The 20,050-nt window shown below is 33.3% G+C and overlaps 1 protein-coding gene and 1 pseudogene across 1 annotated transcript; both read right to left on the bottom strand.

Moving 5' to 3' along the window:
• LOC149988334 (uncharacterized) lies at positions 1-2,120 on the bottom strand. The gene is made up of 2 exons (XM_090252931.1): positions 915-2,120; positions 1-703 (listed from the first exon to the last, which is right to left on the bottom strand). The coding sequence occupies exon 1, from the start codon at positions 2,118-2,120 to the stop codon at positions 1,161-1,163; it is 960 nt and encodes a 319-aa protein (XP_090109057.1). The 3' UTR covers positions 1-703; positions 915-1,160.
• Positions 2,121-14,747: 12,627 nt separating this feature from the next.
• LOC141045785 (uncharacterized) lies at positions 14,748-15,796 on the bottom strand (annotated as a pseudogene).
• Between the last annotated feature and the right edge of the window lie 4,254 nt (positions 15,797-20,050).

Here is a 20,050-nt window from a genome sequence, read left to right as displayed (position 1 = left end):
TTTTCTTCAATGAACCATTTATTTTATTTTATTTTATTTTATTTTACAAAATTTTTCTGAAGAATTGGAATGTAATTGCACAAGATCATTATTACTACTATTTATCATTAGTTTCGTGAATCCTGCCTCGAGGTTTGACCGGTGCGGCGCCGCTTTCGAGCATGCTCTTCGCTTCCATGTGTCTCCGTTTCACCGTCCAGCTCTAGAAGTCGTGAATTCTGCCCGTAAATCCGAAAGAGCATGGACATAATTTGAGTGTTTGATGGTTCTTGCTGCTCATACTGTTGGTGTTGTAACGATGAAAATCGAGATCTCAGCTGTTGCATTTGAGACTGCATCTGGTGAATTACACGTTGTTGATCCTGTTGCTGGCTTCTCAGCAAAGAATTTTGAGATTCCACTTGCCTCATTTGAGTCTGGAGCTGGTGAATTTCACGTCGTTCATCCAGTCGCTGGCTTGTCAATTGAGATTTCAATTGCTGAATTTCGAATTGCGATTCTGTCTCCTTCCGTTGCAACTCTTCCACCAGTCCTCGAAGGGCGAGGTCGCCACAAACCATGTTGATTGCTGAGTCGTTCACCTGATTCTCTTGCAATGGTCTTGTCTGCTCAAGTTCTCTGGGCTGTGCATTCGATGCTCCAGTTCCACATGCAGCTGTGTTGGAAGTAGCTCCAATCAGAGTGAAGTCGAGGGTATCACCACCTACGTTACCACCAAGTATGTCATGTGACATGTTGGCCAGAGTGGAGTTAGAGAAAACACCACCTACGTTACCACCACGTGTGTCTAGTAACATATTGTCCAGCGATTCTAATCCTAGTTCTGCATCTGTTGCATAACTTGGAGGTGCCTCTTGTACCAAGTCCCCGCCCTGGATTCCTAGCTGTGATGGTTGAGTTTCCTCGGCTTGTACCTCATTTCCCCCACTCGCGACATTTTCTCTTGCATCCGCAGCAGACGATCCATCGGCAAGTGCACGAAATATCTCACCAAAAAGTAGATCCTGCTCATCTGTTGCAGCTTTGAACTGTTCTTGGTATTTTGAAAGGACATATCGCACACAACGCTTGATCCGGTACCTGTCCTGCACCGGACCGATGCACTGCTCTACCTCGGCCATAGCTGAAATACGATAAGTGGATCCTTCTAGCAGAGGAATCTAGCCTTGATAACCGTCCTTGCCACACCAGAACGCAAGTATCTTATACACAGTATCCGCATCCTTTTCGTTTTCATAAGTGCCAACAGCGATGTATGTCCCTGAACCCGGCGGTTTCATTCGGGGCTCAAAATTACCATAATACACCCGCTCGCCCGACTCGTTCTCTCGGATCCTTCGAAACAGTCCTTCACCGGGACGCTTGCTTGACTCTTGAGCAACGTCTCTAAACTTGATCCATATGTAGGAGCCATGGTACAACACAATGGAAATATATGTGGACCTAAATTCTAACGACCCAGATGAATATTCTTTACCCCCACCCCTGTCAATGGGACCGATCAGGTACCGGAATACCATTGACACAAGTTGAACTGCTAAAACGACGATAGCAGAATATATTGCAGCTGCTCTAACAAGAGCAACGAACGCAATAGGCAAGATGAGACTTTCCACGACCTCCCAACTTTGAGAGTACATGGCATTTCGTACAGATAAGCGAAAACTCTCGGAAAAGGAGAAGTGAAAAAACTTACAAGGTGTTCTAACACCATCTGTCGTACTGTCGGTGATGACATAGTCTAAGATTTGTTTATACTTCAACGTCAAACCTTTAAGCTCTTTTGCAGATCTTAACTCTTTAAACAATGAATACCTCTCTGCCGAAAAATCTGAAATCGTTTCCACAGCTCGATGACTTTCCTCGCACCCTTCACCATAGAGTATAGGTCGACACTTTCGAAACGTTCTATCCAGATCGTGCTGCAAAGCTCTTGCACCGGTGCAAAGATCGGGCTGGTACAGCTCGTCTACTACCCGTGATATCTCTGCCCAGATCTTAAGTCCTTTCCAATACTCATCAAAATCTTGAATATAAAAGATGCCATCAAAATACAAAGAATCGACTAAATCTGGCCAAATTACCGGCTTTTGGCGAAAAAAATCTATTATATCTGGCATGATTACCGGCTCAAAAAGAAACTCTACAACACACACCCAACATAAACACACACGTACCCTACTTCGATCCTTGCTAGAAAATACACTGTTCTTTTGCGGTAAGAATAACGATCGATCACATTGGTCTCCCTCATTGGGACTCACTTCAGGCCTACAGCGGAGGAAGCAGAGATACCAATTACGTATCTGCGAGAAGAGCTACCAATCGAACGAGACTCACAAGGAAGACTGACAAGTAAAGGCGCAGTCTGCCAAACATACACAGTATCGAACCCTCTGCGGTGGTATCGGAAATAAAGCATTAAAGACAAACGAGTTAAATTCACCTGTTATTAGAAGTTCTCAAGGGTGTGGGAGGTGAGGGCTACGGTGGATTGACGAGGTCGTTGAGGATCAGTCTGTGTTGAATAGCATTCACCCAGGTGGACAGGCTGGAGTAGGTGGAGTGGTGGGGTCGGTGCCCCGAGATTTTTCTTACTGTCCACGAGGAACTTGAAATGCTTTATCGTTAACAAAGTTACAATACTCCGTTCCTTGGTCAATCAACAATATTCACGCTAACTTGGCAGTTGTTTAGCAGTTCATCTCGCAGAGACGTGTGTTACCGTGTGTGACGTGGACATCGCTTGCTCTGGCCACCTGTGCGACTCGCCGATATCGACGCTTTATTTCCTAACCAGCTTCTCTTGTAAGTGTCGTAGTTATTGCCATTGCAGTTAAAGCATATTAGCAAAAGCTTATCCCAAAACTTAACAGTTGTTTTATGCATCAGCCCTGGCAAGCATGTTGGTCATTCTTCCTTGTATGTTTGTTTCTGTTTTTGTATGTATGTTCTATTCTGTCTTTCTTTCTTTAATGCATCCTTACATTCTTTGATTACATAATTATATTGTTCAACTTTCCATGTCACGGAATGTGATATAATCATGCTTGCAAGGTTGTTGAAAATTATATATAATTGAAAAGTAGTAATTAAAAGAATGTAGTACCAGTGAAGTAATTTATTCAATTACACCATGTTATATTGTTAGAATAATAACAATTGAAATGCATAGTTGTTCCTCACAATAACTAGTAATCAACTAATTTGATTACTTTTGAAATGTAAGAGGCTATTTACTAAAAAGTTAAACTTTTTTTGAAATATTCAAAAATTTATAGCCAATAATTTAGATTGAATATGAATTATGTTTATGAACTTTCAAAATTGGATGACTTGTATCTTTTCAGATTTCAAATGTGGCCATTTAGAAAGAGTTCATGGTTCTTGTTATTAGTTTTTAAATAAGCTTTAGTAATAGTCAACAATGTACAATCTTTTTAATAATTTATTATTCTTCAAATAAAAGAGTTTTGGTTTATTTGTTAAGAAAAATATTGAGAAAAAAAAAATGAGAGAACTTCGACGTTTAAAGTAAATATTCAGTAATTGTTTTAAAATTGAATGCAAAAAGATTAATTAACTACATGTGAAAAATGAATATATTGATACAAAATCAGATTTTGAGATAGTTTTACTATTACAAAGTTCTTCCTTGATTTGGTGATATTTATTAAGACAAAAATGCCTGTTATTTTATTCAAGGTGCTATTAAACAAACTATAAATTTGAAATTACATCAATTAGGTTAGTAGTATTCCATGTATAGTTGTGTGTAGAGTAATACACCTCTTTCAATCAATTACCACCTACAAGTTGCAAAAACATTCAAATCTATGATGAATTTATACTCATGTAATTAAAATTTGACTCATGTTTTATGCAACAAAGTGAGGTATACTTTTAATTTACTTATTTTAACAATTTTCTTGGTTATTAATATTAAAAAAATAATACAAACAAAAATAAGAATACAATCAATAGAAACAATAGAAAGCAATTGTGCATCAATAACCTTCGTTCCAACCTCCTCCAACCTCCTCCAATTTTGCTTCGGGTTGATTGAAGGAAATCAAATGATTAGAGCTCAAACCGCATCCAATTTATTTCAAATCACATTCCTATTAAATTTCAACGCTTTTCCATGATGCTTGTAAATTTCGCATATGAAATGTGTCAAAGATGCAATACACACACGTGAAAACTCTAAACCTCTACCACTACATCCACAGGCTACATGACTTGTGCCTACTCCGTGTTTCATTCACAAAATTGCGTATCAAGGATGGAAACCAAAAGAAAAACCACTTCATAAATTTTGTGATTTTGTGCACGCACCTGTGCTCGGGCAGGTGAGGGGATGCTTTGGAATACAGATAAAAACGTTCTACGTAACTTACCAATTTATCATTTTTTTTCAGATTCTTACGAACTTACATTGACGTCAGAGTGTCGCACTTATGTCTACAGCGAACGACGGTGTGGACAGTAAGACTCATCTCGAGGCACTCGACCCCACCAAACCATCCCACTTCATCCCACTCCACCCGTACAGAGTGAACCTCAATGTCCATCTTGAGCAACCCCGGACCCCACCTCCCACCCCTGAGAGATGAACTTCCAAGGAACTTCTAATACAACGTGAATGTTTTTAAATTCATGGGTTGATTTTACCAATGCTGTATCTCAGTCCCTTCCTATCCGCACATAAAACGCACTCCTGACCACCATCTGTGACGACCTTCCATCCTCCCATCCTTCACAAATGATTCCATCCCCTTCCATCCTCCCATCCAGTGATTTATTATTCTGGCTAAATCTCGTAATAGTTTTATGAGCTTCATATAGTTTGATGAGCTTGCAACACGTTCAGAGGATAAGCGTTAGCAACTTATTCAAATTGAAATCATTAACTTGGAAATAAGTCACCTCGTACTGGGAGTATGCTGCCACTAATTTCAGTGTGAGGGCCATGGATACTGGGAACGTAGCACCATGGTATCACAATGGTTGCACGGTGGTATCCTGAGGATTGATCGCAAGGTATCTCTGGATATCAATGCTGGATTGTTGCATGCAATGGATCTGGTAGATACCCTACCTCCTCCCAACTGCAGAGAAGTCGCCAAACCTGACAAGATTCGTTTTTCATAAAAAAGCATCGCTCCCATCCCACAAACACGCCTATGTTATCAGGACTCCACTCCCTTCCACCGACCACTAAGTTTTCTGATACCGCACTCGCCGTGCCTTCCCACCCTTGAGCTCCACACCCACCTCCACCCTTAAACTCGATCCACCTCTCCACCCTGCCTCATTTCCTCGCTGAACTCACTCAATTTCGTATTTAAGCTCGCACTTGCTTGTCAACCCCACACCATTCTCAGCGTACCATTATCAAAGGATGGTCATCGTCGCCTTCTCACTTTGGGTACAAACTTCTTTGGTTGATTGAAATCATCATATCTCCACAGCAGAGCCTATGGATACTACTCACTAGTCGCTGGTTGGAACATGGCGATGAAGGGGAACTCCGAAAAATTGGAGCAAGATCGTGCCACGGTGAGTGATTTGTAGGAGGTAAAGTTTCAGCCATTCCAGTTACGGTGTGTAAATTGCCACATGGATGTCATGGATTTTGTGAAGAATGAAGAGGCAGGTTCTAGTTCTGAGTCTGTTGTTTCTTCTTGTTGCAACAGGGGAATCCATGTGCCAAGAAGAGGAATGAAGATGGGGCTATCAAGGAGCGCATGGTTGCCAAGAACAAGGGTGCAGAATGGAAGCCACTGCCAAAGAAAGGCGATGTGAGTGTGATCACCACTTTTTTGAATCCTAATACTTCTCACCAAGTCGAGGAGTTTATAAATGTTTCACCTGCATTGAGATATCTGCAACATAGTGATGCTGATTTGTGTCAATGTTGGACTTGTGTAGGTGAAGAAAAAGATCTTCAAGGATATCAAAGATAATGTGCTTGGATGCATATCGTGCGTATAATCATTTACCAAAAGTGCTGTTAGATATGTTCCTCGTAGCAAAAGTTTTGGTTTGTCAAAAGGTGTCAACGTAAGTCCACAATAATCCTAGTGCTGCCAACTGGATACGCTCCACAGTACCTATGCTGCATAGGATGTGTCTTGATCAATTCAAGGAGAGTTTATGTGTACATGGCATTGTGATCAATTCTTTTGAATTGCACCCATACTTGCTGGGTTAAGTCTTGTGTTCTCGGATTGTGTTGGTGATTTGTGTCATCCATCCAGAGCATATTGCAATACACTGATGACGAGGAGCTATCTTGGATCACTTGGTTAGTATACTGCACACTCCGCACAAAGTACTAAATTAGATATCACATAAGATACAATAAATTTAGTGTCAAAGCAAATCGGACCCAAGTCAGTAATCTGAGCCGGCTCATCTATGTTTTGGCTTTAGTTTCTTTATCTCTAGAATGTGTTAATGCATCATTCTACTGAGCTTGCACTCTAAATTGTAATTTTCCACTCAAACAAGCGCAATGTTCACCTTATCCAGTGGTGTATGCATCTTTTATGCAGAAGTTAGTTTGCCGAATAGTATTTGTTCTGGCATCATAACGTCTTGGTCTACGACTCTCCAGTTTTAAAATCTCCACTACTGTATTCAACTTGATGTAAGAGCCAACGTGTGGCATCACATTATGCACGCATCTAAACTCGGACAGCAATCCACTCGTAGTTGTTGGAAAGCCTCTAGGTTGTGCCAAAACAATGTTTCTGGAGTGCAGGGATATCCCATGCACTGGTCACATATTTGAAAAGCTGGTGATTTTGGGTTGTGATATATTGCACGGGGCACCATACAGTACACGAACTTGGAAGGATCTTCTAGTGGGAATGTACACAACGTCCACTGAGGCAGAAACACATACCTAAAACACACTTTAAACACCGCGCATTCCAAAAGCTACCAAATTCTAGTTCACTAGTGTCTAAGAGATTCGTACATGTTAATCAGTTTTGTGAATCATGTTTCAAAGTTGGACCAGTGCGGCACCGCTTGCGGGCAGACTCTCCGTTTCACCTTCCAACTCTAAAATTCGTGAATCTCGTTTCTAAATTTGATAGTTCAAGTGCTGAATTGAAGGAGTGATCGTTCTTGCTACTCATATTATTGATGTTGAAATGTCAAAAGTTGCGATTTCAACAGATGCGTTTGAGACTGCTGTTGGCTTGCCAACAAACAAAACTGAGATTTCGAGTGCTGATTTTTGAGTTGTTGACGTTCTGCTTGGCGTTGCGATTTTCTCCTGTGCTGTTGCAACACTTTCACTTGTCTTTGATGGCTGAGGTCGCCAATGACCATGTTGATTGCTGAGTCGTAAGGCGGATTCTCTTGCAAGAGTCTTGCCTGCTCAGAATGCGTTCTTGGAATCCCGTGGATTCATTCTGTGCCCAAAGTAGCCATAGTACGTCGTGCTCGACTCGCTCTGTCGTCTATTTTGGCACAATCGCAGCACGGGACGCACGCTTAACTGAAGAACAACGTCTCTGAATCTTCACAGATTCATAATATCTCCATTGTGTGAGATATATATGGACCTAAATTCTAACGACCTAGATGAGTACACTATACCACCACCCTTATCAATGGGACTGCTCAAGTATCGGTTTATCATTGACAAAAGAAGACCTTCTAAAAGGACGAGAGAAGTTTGTACTCTAGTTGCAGTTACAAGGACAGACGGTGAACACAATAGCCAAAGATAAGACTTTATTCAATCTCTTAATTCTGAGAGATCATGGCACTTTGCATAGAGAACCAAAAATTCTTGGAAAAGAAGAAGTTAAAAATAACTCACAAGATATGTTAACACATTCCATTGTAGTATTTGTGACAACTTAGTCAGAGACTTATTTGTACTTCAACGTCAAACCTTCCATCTCTACTATAGATATTAACTCTTCAAACAATGAAATCTTCTTAGCCGCCATATCTTCCAACAATTTTACATCTTGGATACTTCTCTTATTATACCAATCATGATAGGATTTTGTTTCAAACATTGTGTCCAAAATTTGCTACCAAGATTTTGCATCAATGTAAAGACTTAGTTCTAACATACACATACAACTCATAAGAACCTAAAAATCAATCTTTAGTGAGATAAGTAATGTTGTATTTCAAACTTATTATATATTATTGATGCTACTTTTAAAGCTACTTTTTGGTCAACTAAGAAATAATCTTTTTGAGAGTTTTTCAAATATTATTAGAAGCAAGGAGGTGCAAAAATGCCTTACAAGTCTTGTCTTTGTAAAAAATTCCTATTAATTCAAAATAAATGTTTTCTAATTAATATAATTATTCAAATATTTGATAGTATCCATTCTCTCTTTAGACAAAATATGATTTAAATCTTGCTTTAAATTTGTAGCATCAAAAATCTAAACCATCTTTAGATCATATTTGTAAGGAATTGCAAGACAAGATGGCCATTAATTTTTCTTAAACTTCAAATTCTAGAACATACACCATCTACAATAAATATTTATCTGATTTTAATTATTGCTAGAAAACACATTATTTTTTCTAAAACTAACTATCATCAAGTTTTTCTAAAAAAACAAATGTTAATTTTTTAAATGATATAATTCTATTTATTTAAATTATTGAAAGTGGTATAATTATTAAGAGAATTATAGTTATCTTTGTGTATTCTTAATTAATTATAATAGTTTTAATTGAGGTAGTGGAAAAAACTGAAATAAAGTAAGCATTAATTTTATCATTTTTTCTTATATTCGTAATATGACATTATTTATCTATAATTTTTTTTATAATTATAAAAACTCATAATTTTGCATGTAAGTTCTATCATTATATTTTAGTTAGTAAAATTATTAAAAATATAATTTTTACTTATTTATATATAAAATATTATTATTAAAAAATATAATTTATTATTTAAGTATTTATTAAAATTTTAAAAGATTTATGAATTAAAAGAGTCTTATTAGACAAAAATTCATATAAATAAAGTATTAATAAGTCTTAGAAGAAATTATATTAGTTGATTTAGTATTTTCTATTAATAGTAAAAATTAGTATTTAATTATTGAAATAAATATCTACATATATTATTTATTTAAACCTTATAAATATTAATTAGTATACAGAAGAAGAATAAGAAAGAACCTCATATTTTGTTTGTTATTAATATGAAAATAGAATTTTTATTAAATTAAAATTAGTTATATTATTATTAAAAACCAAAAAATAATTTATATTAAATTATAAAAAGTAAAAAATAAACAACAAAAAATTAGATTAAACTACAAAAGAATTCAAGTTTATGAGAAATCCAATCTATTTAAGGATTATACTTCTCTAGCCACAATAATTCTAAAATAACTAGATTGGAGGGAGATCTTATCACATTAGATATTACTAAGCTATTGCAATCTTTAGTTACTACAATTAAAAGAACAATTTCATGAATAACATCTCCTAAAGACAACAAACAATCATCTATTACTTCTACATGCATAAGTTTATTTTTTTAACTAAAGATTTCTTATTTTTTAACAAAGTCTTTGTTTATAAAATAAAATGAGGCTCCTCAAATTAATAATGCAAAGATTTGTGATTTTTTGGTCTCAAACAAACTTCTATTGTAAAGCAAGATGAGAGATTTAGAGTGAGAATAGGACCTTTACTAAGTATTATAGGAGATTTTAGCTGCACAGTCCTTATTGTAGCTAAAAAAACTTGTTTTCCAATACATTGACCTCTTTAGCAACCATACTCTTCATTTTTTGATTATGTTGCTTTTTTGGCCAATTGTGGTTTCTTCAAAATGAAACTCTACAACACACACCAAATTAAAACACACATGCTAGAAGTTACATTGCTTTTTGCAGTAAGAATAACGATTGATTACCTTGGTTTCCTTGGTTGGGATTCACTTCAAGCATGCAATGGATCCTCCATTGCATGGAGGAAGAAAAATACCAATTACTTATCTGCGAGAAGAGCTACCAATCAAATGCAACTTATAAGGAAGACTCTAACAAGTGCAATAGCAAACTTCAAAACACACACAATTCCAAATCCTCTGCTGAATGCAACCATCCTGTCCCAAACCAGACTATGAAAGGAGCGGAGATAGGAACTTGAGGAGTGGAGGTGGAAGTATGAAAACTAGGGTGGAAGCGGGGCCAGTAAATTTGATGTCTTAGAATATAGATATAAAAAATTCTACATGAATTTCCAAATTATCTTCTTTCAGAAACAAATTCCTACAAACTTGCATCGACGTCGCAGTGTTGCACAGGTGGCCAGAGCGAGTGATGTCCACGTAACACACAGTAACACAAATCTCTGGGCACTCGACCCCACCAAACTACTCCACTCTACCCCAATCCACCCCAATCTCTTGGTCTTGCTCCATCTCTACAGATTGATTTTCAACGTCCACCTCCGGAAACCTCAGCACCTACCTCCCACCCCTGCAAGATGATATAATATAATATGAATACTAATAAATTCTTGCATTGGTTTCCCTCATCCTGCATCCCAGTCCATTGAATTTAACTCATTTGTCTCTTTTTCTCAAACCTTTGACTTGCTGCAACTGTACACTGACGGCAATATTGCCACAAAGCCCAAGCAATCAAGTCTGTACAGCACGTCGAGAAATTCTATCTTTACCCAGGGGTCATCAATCTCGCAGAATAAACCTCACATCCTAGATCTTAACGTGGTTGTGTTATCTAAATTCGACCAGGAGATTGCCACGAGGTTATCTTGCGGATAATCAAGCTTCTCAAGGCACTGAGACATTCTCGAGAGTATTTTTTCAATTTCGCAAAAATGCAAGAATTTGGTGATTGTCGGTATACGTTGTCAATAGCCAACAGTGTTGCTATTTAGCTGTTATTTTTTTCATTTTTACATACATGTAATAAAAATGAATCTTTTGGTTGCATTCTTTTGCTTCAAGCCGCAGAGACGAACATGTTCTAACAATTCCACATTGTTGACAATCTGCTGAAGGGCCTTTGAGCATGAACACTTGGTTTCTTTGGTTAGAATTGGCATCAACACTGATTGCTATAATCTTTCATGGATTCCAATCTAGAATTATGGCAGCAGCAAGTTCATCGAAGGCTACAAGTCTTCAATGAAGCTAATGTCCCCTTGTTTCTATTTATTGAGGTTAGCTTCTCTTGTAAGTGTTGTATTTCTTTCCATTCCAGTTAAAGCATATCAGCAAAAGCTCATTGTGAAATTTAATAGTTATTTTGTGCATCAGCCCCAGCAAGCATGTTGGTCTTTCTTCCTTTAATCCTTGTATGTTTGTTTTTTTGATTCTATTTTTCTCTTTCTTTTCTGTCTTTCTTGCTTTAATGCATCCTTACATTCTTTGATTACATAATTATAATGTTCAATTTTCCATATCATAGAACGTGATGTAATCATTAATGCAAGGTTGTCAAAAATTATATATCATTGAAAAATGATACTTAAAAGAATGTAATACTAGTGAGGTAAGTTATTCAATTACACCATGTTAAATTGTTAGAATAATAATATTTGAAATGCATAGTTGTTCCTCACAATAACTAGGGATCAACTATTTTTTTTTTTTTTTTTTTTTTTTTTTTGAAATGCAAGAGGCTATTTACTTGTAAAAAGTATTTTTTTTTTGAAACATTCAAAAATTTATAGCCAATATTTTAGATAGTATATGAATTATGTTTATGAGCTTTCAAAATTAGATGACTTGTACCTTTTCAGATTTCAAATGTGACCATTTAGAAAGAGCTTATGGTTCTAGTTATTAGTTTTTGAGAAAGCTATACTAATAGTCAACAATGTACAACCTTTTTAATAATTTAATATTCTTCAAATAAAAGGATTTCGGTTAATTTTTTAAGAAAAACATTGAGAAAGAAATAAGAGTATTTTGAGGTTTAAATTATATATTTATTAATTATTTTATAATAGTTTTAAAAAAGATTAATAAATACATGTGAAAAATGAATATGTGTATACAAAATCAGATTTTAAGATAGTTGTACCATAACAAAGTTCTTCTTTGATTTGGTCATACTTATTTAGACAAATATGGTTGTTATTTTTTTCAAGATGCTATTTAACAAATTGTAATACATGTATATTTGAAATTATATCAATTAGTGTAGTAGTATCCCATATATAGTTGTTTGTTGAATAATACACCTCTTTCAATCAATTACCACCTACAAGTTGACAACATTGAGAATTGGTAATGTCTCATCAACATGGACAACAATTGTCATGCAATCAAATAAACATTGTATTATTTGTTGTATTAGATGAAGATTATTTCTTTTCTTCTTTATTGTTGTTCAACTTATTACTACACATCATTACAAACTACTAGATATGAAAAAAAGAATGATACAAGTCCCTCATACTTAAAGAGAAGGCTAAGGTGATCAAATATGTAAAAGATAATAATTTCATGTTATTATTGTTGTAAACTTTTAAATTAAGGTATGTGATCTTCATTTGGCAATTTTTATAGCTAAGAAAATTGAATATCAAAGTCTAAGATTTTTGTTTTTTGTTTTGTTTAATGCTTATTATGTTGGTTGAAAAAAAAGGAATGAGGATGAGAAAGAATATTTCACTATATATATTTCATATAGTTTGATACTCATATTATATAATGGAATCATAAAGATAACAAGAAATGAAAGTGTACATTTATAATTTACCAATGTAGTCATACCATATCTTATGAGTAAACATTTAAACTACTAGATAAAAAATTAAAGTGCATTTTGATATTATTATCTTCTAATATTGAAATATTATCATGTATTATTTAAAAATTATTTTACCTATTAACAAGACTTGCTTCTAGTTTGGATTTAGTTTCATTTTTTTCTTTTATATATATAAAATTCTAATAATAGTAATTACTTAGATTTAATAATAATAACTTATATAAGATGTTGTATATGTTATCTCTAAATATAGACCTATCAATAAAATCTATGTGAATTTAAGACTTTCAAATCTTAGTGCTAGGTTGTTCATAAAAATTGCTTATTTTCATTAAAATGTTCTCCATAGTCCTCTAATGTCTTAGACTTGTTAGTAGCTTATTAAAGAAAAGACATAGTCCAATCTCAAGTTTTTCTAGCTTAGGAGTATTTTCAAAACTTGTGTATTTTTAATTTTTAAATTTTTAAAGAACAAATAAAAGATTTTTTTGGTAATTTAGTTTTTAGTTTTGCTCCTTCTTTGTTAATTGCAACTCCTTTGTTTCTAGTAAGTTATATAAGCATTATTATTTTTTTGAAGATGTATTTTAAATCATTTTTTTTTTATCAAATACAATATTTTCATCCAATATTCTTCTCTATTTTGAAGTAGTTATATTGTGAAGTAATTAAAAGAGCTTAAAATGGTTTTTTAAAGTTTTGTAATACTATCTTATCAATTTTTTTTCATATTTTAAAATTTATGCAAGTAAGTTAAAAAGCATTTTTTAAAAAATATTGTTGGCCATATAATAACTATAAAAATTTAGGAATTTTTTTTAAAATTATAAAATATTAAAAATATAAACTATTTAAATAAAAATTCTTGTATTTAGAACTTATTTCACTTCTACTAGCACTTCTTTGTTTTTGTTTTTGTTTTGTTTTGTTTTTTTGTTTTTTTTCAACACAAAGAGCCGAACATTCATCACGTAGCAAGAACACATGACGCAGGACAGTGTTGTGAACAACACTACATAAAAAAGACTACACATTACCACTGTATGGAGACGCCCTGTGCACCGCGAGTGGTGAGGTGAGTAGTGATGCGTCTGGAGACATTGGAGTCGTCGTCCTGTACCCAAAGGTCGAGGTCGTCACTTTTGTACAACGAGATGAACCCTGCAAATGGGGCAAGCAGTTCCTCCGCACGAGAGCCACGATTCCACACAATCGGCACTCCATTTTAATTTGGTTCAAACACTGCCATATTCACACCTCAGCGCACACAAGAATGAAGGAGTTAATTGTGCAAAATCAAAAAATAAAATAAAACAAAACAAAATAAAATCTACCACTGTGTTTAAATGTCTGCATGCGATTGAATTTATGAAAAACAAAACATGAACTGTAATATATAAATATATATACAGTATAACAGGCATTCATAATCAATAATATTTGATCCTCACTTTATTCTGCACATGAAAATGTATCTAGAAGTTTTAATCAAAAATATAATTTTGAAGAAAAGTGAAAAAAAAAAAAAACAAAACAAAACAAAAACAAAAACAAAACAAAAACAAACAAACAAACAACTATACAATGTTTTTCAGGATGATAAATTTTTGTTTTATTGTTTTTATAACTTTTTACTGAGAGTATTTTCTAAAAATATAAAATAATCATTTTTTAATTTATAAGATATCAACAGAACATAAAACTCTAAGTATGTGTTTAGTTCTTATGCTCAAATTTTTCTACAAATAATTAGAAGGAAGTCTAAAATAGGTAAGGTTAAAATTTCTAATTCAAGTTCATTTTTTTTGATAAGAAATAATTATGTAAATATGTTAAATTTTTTTGAAAATAAATTGATCACATAAATAAATTTAATTGAATAGAAATAATAATATTCAAATGAAAGAAATTATAAAATCCTTATTGTGAACACAAATGGTCATATAAAAGCAAAACATCACATTTAATAGTGCTTTAGCTATGAAATTAAATTTGTTCCTTCCAAGTTGAGTGATTATGCCCAATATTCTTGCATTGATTACATCTAAATACTCTTTTCACTATTCTTATATCCTTTGTATAGATGCAATATTTCTTTGGATAGCCAGGTAGACATTGTATCAATAGTGGTAGGATTGGAGCAACAACAGTTTTGTTGTTGCTTGGTTTTGTCTAATACATAATAGATGATATTAGGATGATGGATACATCATAAATTGTTTACTGGGCTTGAATAATATGAAAGTAAGAAGTATAGTGGGCAATTGATTTTCATATGAAGAGTAGAGTGCTAATTGTATGGACATATAGAATTTCAAATAGTTGCCATCGATTGCAAGTGCATAAGCAATTCCATAAATCCACAATATTTGATGATTGCTTTGACAAACATTCTAAGATAGTATCAGATGATGGAATGATGTAATAGGTGTGTGCAAATGTCTGTGACTACTTAATCTCCTAATTTACATTACTTGACAATGATCTATTAATTGTATTTGCGATGATACATTATTCATTGTATTATACCATGAGTTCCCATCAAATTGTTTCTAGCATTGGAATTAATTACATCTCATATGCTTTCAAGATCCAAGAATTCAAAGATTTTGTAATATTTGAAATCATGTGGCCAAATCAATATCTTTCAAATTGTAACAATGAGCAATACTATGGTCCAATGCTCATCAAGTACTCTACAACTTCTTTGGATACAACCCAAACTTTGGAAAATTCAATATTGAAATCTACAATAGTTGGTACATATGCTACTACTCAAAAATATTGTATAAGTATAGGATTTTTAAATTGATATTATAAGTTGTCTATTGAATGGCACATGCAAAATACATGTTTGCATGTTAAAAATACATGGTTGATAACATCAATTAGATCCTTTTGTTGGTTAGATAAAAATATAAATTTTGAAAGTTTAGAGTTCAATAGATGGAATGCAAAATTACTATCTTTAGCTTTTATAAGAACCATAGCCAATTGTTATTATTTTTAACATTCACAATGTTAAATGTAACAAGAAATAGTTACTCCTTTACATCAATTATTGTAGTAGCAAGAAATATTCTACAATATTTTTTTTCAAGTAGATGTCATTTATTCCAATGATGAGTTGAAAATGTTGCAAGCTATGTAAACTTAAATTTTAAGTAACAAATATATGAATTTTTTTTTTTTTTCATTGACTTCTAATTTTGTAAAACTCTCGAGATTCATTTTTTTTTTTTTTTTTTTTTTTTTTATTTTTTTATGACAATATACTTTCAAGTTGGTGTAGCTATCTTCATAGGAGCCAATTAGCTTAGAAATAACTTTTTCTCTTCTATGCCATGCCATCATGTATAATACTAATATGCACTCATCACAACAAATATCTTTTTAAATATATGCAGTTCTATAGTATGGTATATTGTCCAATTTATTCTTTATGTTGCTTGCTATCTAACTAGTACTTGCATGTTAGTTGCCCAAGTATTCAATACTAATGGATGTATGTTCAGAGATAAAAGTTCAAATGAAAAACTCACTTGTATTTGGCGATTCAAATTGTGACGCATGCAATCTCCATTTGCAAGTGTCATTGCAACACTTTACAATGTATCTCATCTAGTCAGACTTGATAATAGGCATTTCATAATAGTTATTGATTACATCTCAAGAAATATCTTCTTTCAATTCATTACTATTATTGAAAATAATACCTACTATAAGAAAATTTGTCATTTTCAAATATGAATCTTCTTGAAAAGGTTCTCTAAACATATAGTTCTTGCAGCATAGTCCTTCACCTCATTTCACACTAAAATGTACTTCTCCAATAATAATTTATCCAAGAAGTACTTGATCTACATAAAACAACCAATATTCACAAAGTCATGATGAGTAGGTATGAACCATGGTCATCAATAATAAATTCTGTAATTCTATAAATTAATGTAGAATAAGTTGCTTATATAATAAACAGTTAGTTTATTATAGTTTATGAGGCGTGATCTGCAAGTCGGGCTATTAGAGAATGCAGTTGTAAATGGGAGGTGAATTCCTTCGAAGGCTAAATATTGGCAAGAGACCGATAACGAACAAGTACCGCGAGGGAAAGATGAAAAGGACTTTGAAAAAAGAGTTAAACAGTGCTTGAAATTGCTGGGAGGGAAGCGAATGGAAGCTGCGCTGCATTTATTGATAAGCATTGTAATCGCTGCCAGTAGATTTTAGATTCTATCAGCAGAGGGCCTTCTCCTAAACGTAGTGGATAGATTTGCCTTGCGAACAAAACCTAATGTAATCCTTGATAAAACCATGTGTAATCAAAGTTTTTCCAATAATCAAAGCTGATGTTTTATGGATTCCAGGACAACCCATTGCGTACTTTGGTTACAGACAGCACTACCCAAGCATGTATACTGGATCATGGGGTGAGTCTTCACACACTCTTTGAAATAAGATTCATAGCCTGTTTGCGCTCAACAAATGTTACAACCAATTTCTGGAACACATGTTGAATTTCTTGTTGGAGTTAGCTAACTCGTATCAAAGCAATTTAATACCAAGCTCCTGATTCCGCATCAACAGTAAATGAACTGACGTCTCAATCTATTGATGCGCAAACTCATTGTTGCGCAAGTAAACCGACAAGAGAGACCCCCATCAACCAACCGTGATCTTCTGTGAAAAGTTTGAGTATGTGCATACATGTTGGGACCTGAAAGATGGTGAAGTGTGCCTGTGCAGGGCGAAGCAAAAGAAAACTCTGCTGGAGGCTCGTAGCGATACTGACGTGCAAATCATTCGTCAAAATTGGGTATACGGGCAAAAGACTAATCGAACCATGTACTAGCTGGTTCCCTTGAACAGCACTAAGAACCTATCACGAATTGCAAAGAGTGCAAAGAAGAGCTGATGACTGTGGATACAAGAAGTGGCTTAATTTATAGGAGCTATATGCAGAGCTCAAGCCACAACTCAAAAATATTTTAATCCCAAGCAGTGCAGTGAGGCGTAGAGGTGATGGCATGGTCGTAGATTTGTTCATATTCTTGATGTTGAAATGTCAAAATATTTTGATTATGCTAATGACTATGTTGATTGCTAAGTCATAAGGCGGATTCTCTTGCAAGGGTCTTGCTTGCTCATGATGCATAGGACCTTCATTTGATGCTCGGGTTTCACATACAGCAAAATTGGTTGCAGCCTTCAGTTGTGAGCTTGTGCTTGACTCAAATTAAGTGAGATTAGTGGCATCACTACCTAAGCAACCACTTAGTGTCTCCTTAATTGTGTGATGTTGCATCTGTTCTATACTAGATTCTACATTTTTCATACTGCTCAAAGTTGTCTCTTGTCTCAAGCTCCTACCTTGGATTCTGAGTTGAGATGGTTGTAGTTCTTTAGCTTTTATTCCATTATTAACTTGGATCAAAAATTGTTGCAACTGCAGTACGACCTTCATAAAGATCACAAGGCATTGCATCTCCAATAGGAATAACCTTAAGGTTGAGAAGCACGGACTTCAAAATATTCTCAATATTTTGAAAGGATATATTATACATAACACTTCATGCTATTCTTCTTTTGCTTCAAATCAAGGCATTGCTCTACCTAGATCATGACTAGAATACAATAAGTGGGTCCACCTTACAAAGGTATCTTCTTTTGCTTCAAATCAAGGCATTGCTCTACCCAGATCATGACTAGAATACAATAAATGGGTCCACCTTACAAAGGTATCTTGCCTTGACAACCCTCTTGGCAATAGGAGAAGGTAAGAATGCTATGAGCAATAATCACATCCAATTCCTATTCATAAGAGCCAACATGAATGTAGTTTTTGAATCCAATGGCTTCGTTTTGTATTCAAAGTTGCCATAGTACACTGTCTTGCTTCACTTGCTCTTTTGTCTATTTTGGTACAATCTTGGCACAAGACACACATTTAATTAAAGAGCAACCTCTTTGAATCTTCAAAATATATATATATATATATATATATATATATGGACCTAAATTCTAATATTATAGAAATATTATAAGATTTTTTATGATTTATTTGGAATTTATTTAGAGGATTCTAGGAATTTCTATGAATTTTTAGAATAAAATTTTAAGACCTTGGTAATAATAATTTTTACCACCTTGGAAGCCATTATAAAGAATTCAAAAATATTTTATGGCTCTAAAAGGCTCCTAAACTCATTAGATATATTTAAATACCATGGTTAAGTCAAAAATATAAAAAGAGGTTTTAATAGTAAAAAATAAAAAAACCAACAACTAATATATTAATTGTAGGTGAGAATGTGCACAAGTCCTATTTAGGTTGTATCACCTTGGATGTGGGTAGGAATGTTAAATCAAGGTCCCATAACCTCTTTAAAACATCTATATACATTACTTGTGAGCTTTAGTAAAGCTCAAATTCTTGACCTTTTAATTAAGTTATCATTAAGAAAAAACTTATTCATTTAACTTTTTAATTAGTACTTCCTATCTTTAAACTATCATAATATACTTATAATAATTTATATTTTTATATATGTTATGTCATTAAAAATATTTAAAAGATATATATCTAAAAATATTGTTATTTCTATTTTTTATTAAAAAAATTAATAAATAGATTATAACTAGTATTTGGAATGTATAATTATTTGATTGTATTCCTTTTATTTTTTTTTCTTATATTTTATTATGTCTTATTAATTTTATCTCTCACTTTATACCACTAATTTCAAGTAATTCTTAATTAAAGCCATCTTTTAATTTGAATTGAGTAGTGAATTTTATTTTCACATCATAAATTTAAAAAGTAGTAAAAATAAGTGATAATACATTAACAACATGATTTTAGAAGATAATAACTTGCAATCTCTAATAAATTATAGTATATTTTAAAAAATAAAAATTATTTAATAATTATTTTAAAAATTAAGTTTTAATATTATATATATTAATCTTATTAAAGTATCAAAAATATATATAAAAATAAATCTTTGAAATTACAATATATTCAAGTAATACTAAAATTTTTTAAAAAAACAAAAAATAGATATAATATGAAAAAATGACTAAATATATGACAAGCTTTAGTTAAGGTTGCATTTTTTTTAATATCTTGATGGATTTACTCAAGTTGGATTCGTAAGTGTATTTTTATTTGAAAGTACTCTTTCTTGGTTTGTACCTTCGATGGAAAAAGATTCACAAATCTTATATGATTTATATACATTCTAAAAAAAGTTTATGGCTATATTCAAAGAAAATAATTAAAAATGAGT

This window comes from Physcomitrium patens, chromosome 9, assembly GCF_059467195.1.
Source record: "Physcomitrium patens ecotype Gransden chromosome 9, ASM5946719v1, whole genome shotgun sequence".
In the NCBI taxonomy this organism is placed as follows: Eukaryota; Viridiplantae; Streptophyta; class Bryopsida; order Funariales; family Funariaceae; genus Physcomitrium; species Physcomitrium patens.
This window is presented reverse-complemented; position numbering and strand designations above follow the sequence as displayed.

What these genes read in the sequence shown, in the direction of transcription:
- LOC149988334 (XM_090252931.1), bottom strand. Translation starts at nt 2,120, where the DNA reads ATGCCAGATATAATAGATTTTTTTCGCCAAAAGCCGGTAATTTGGCCA.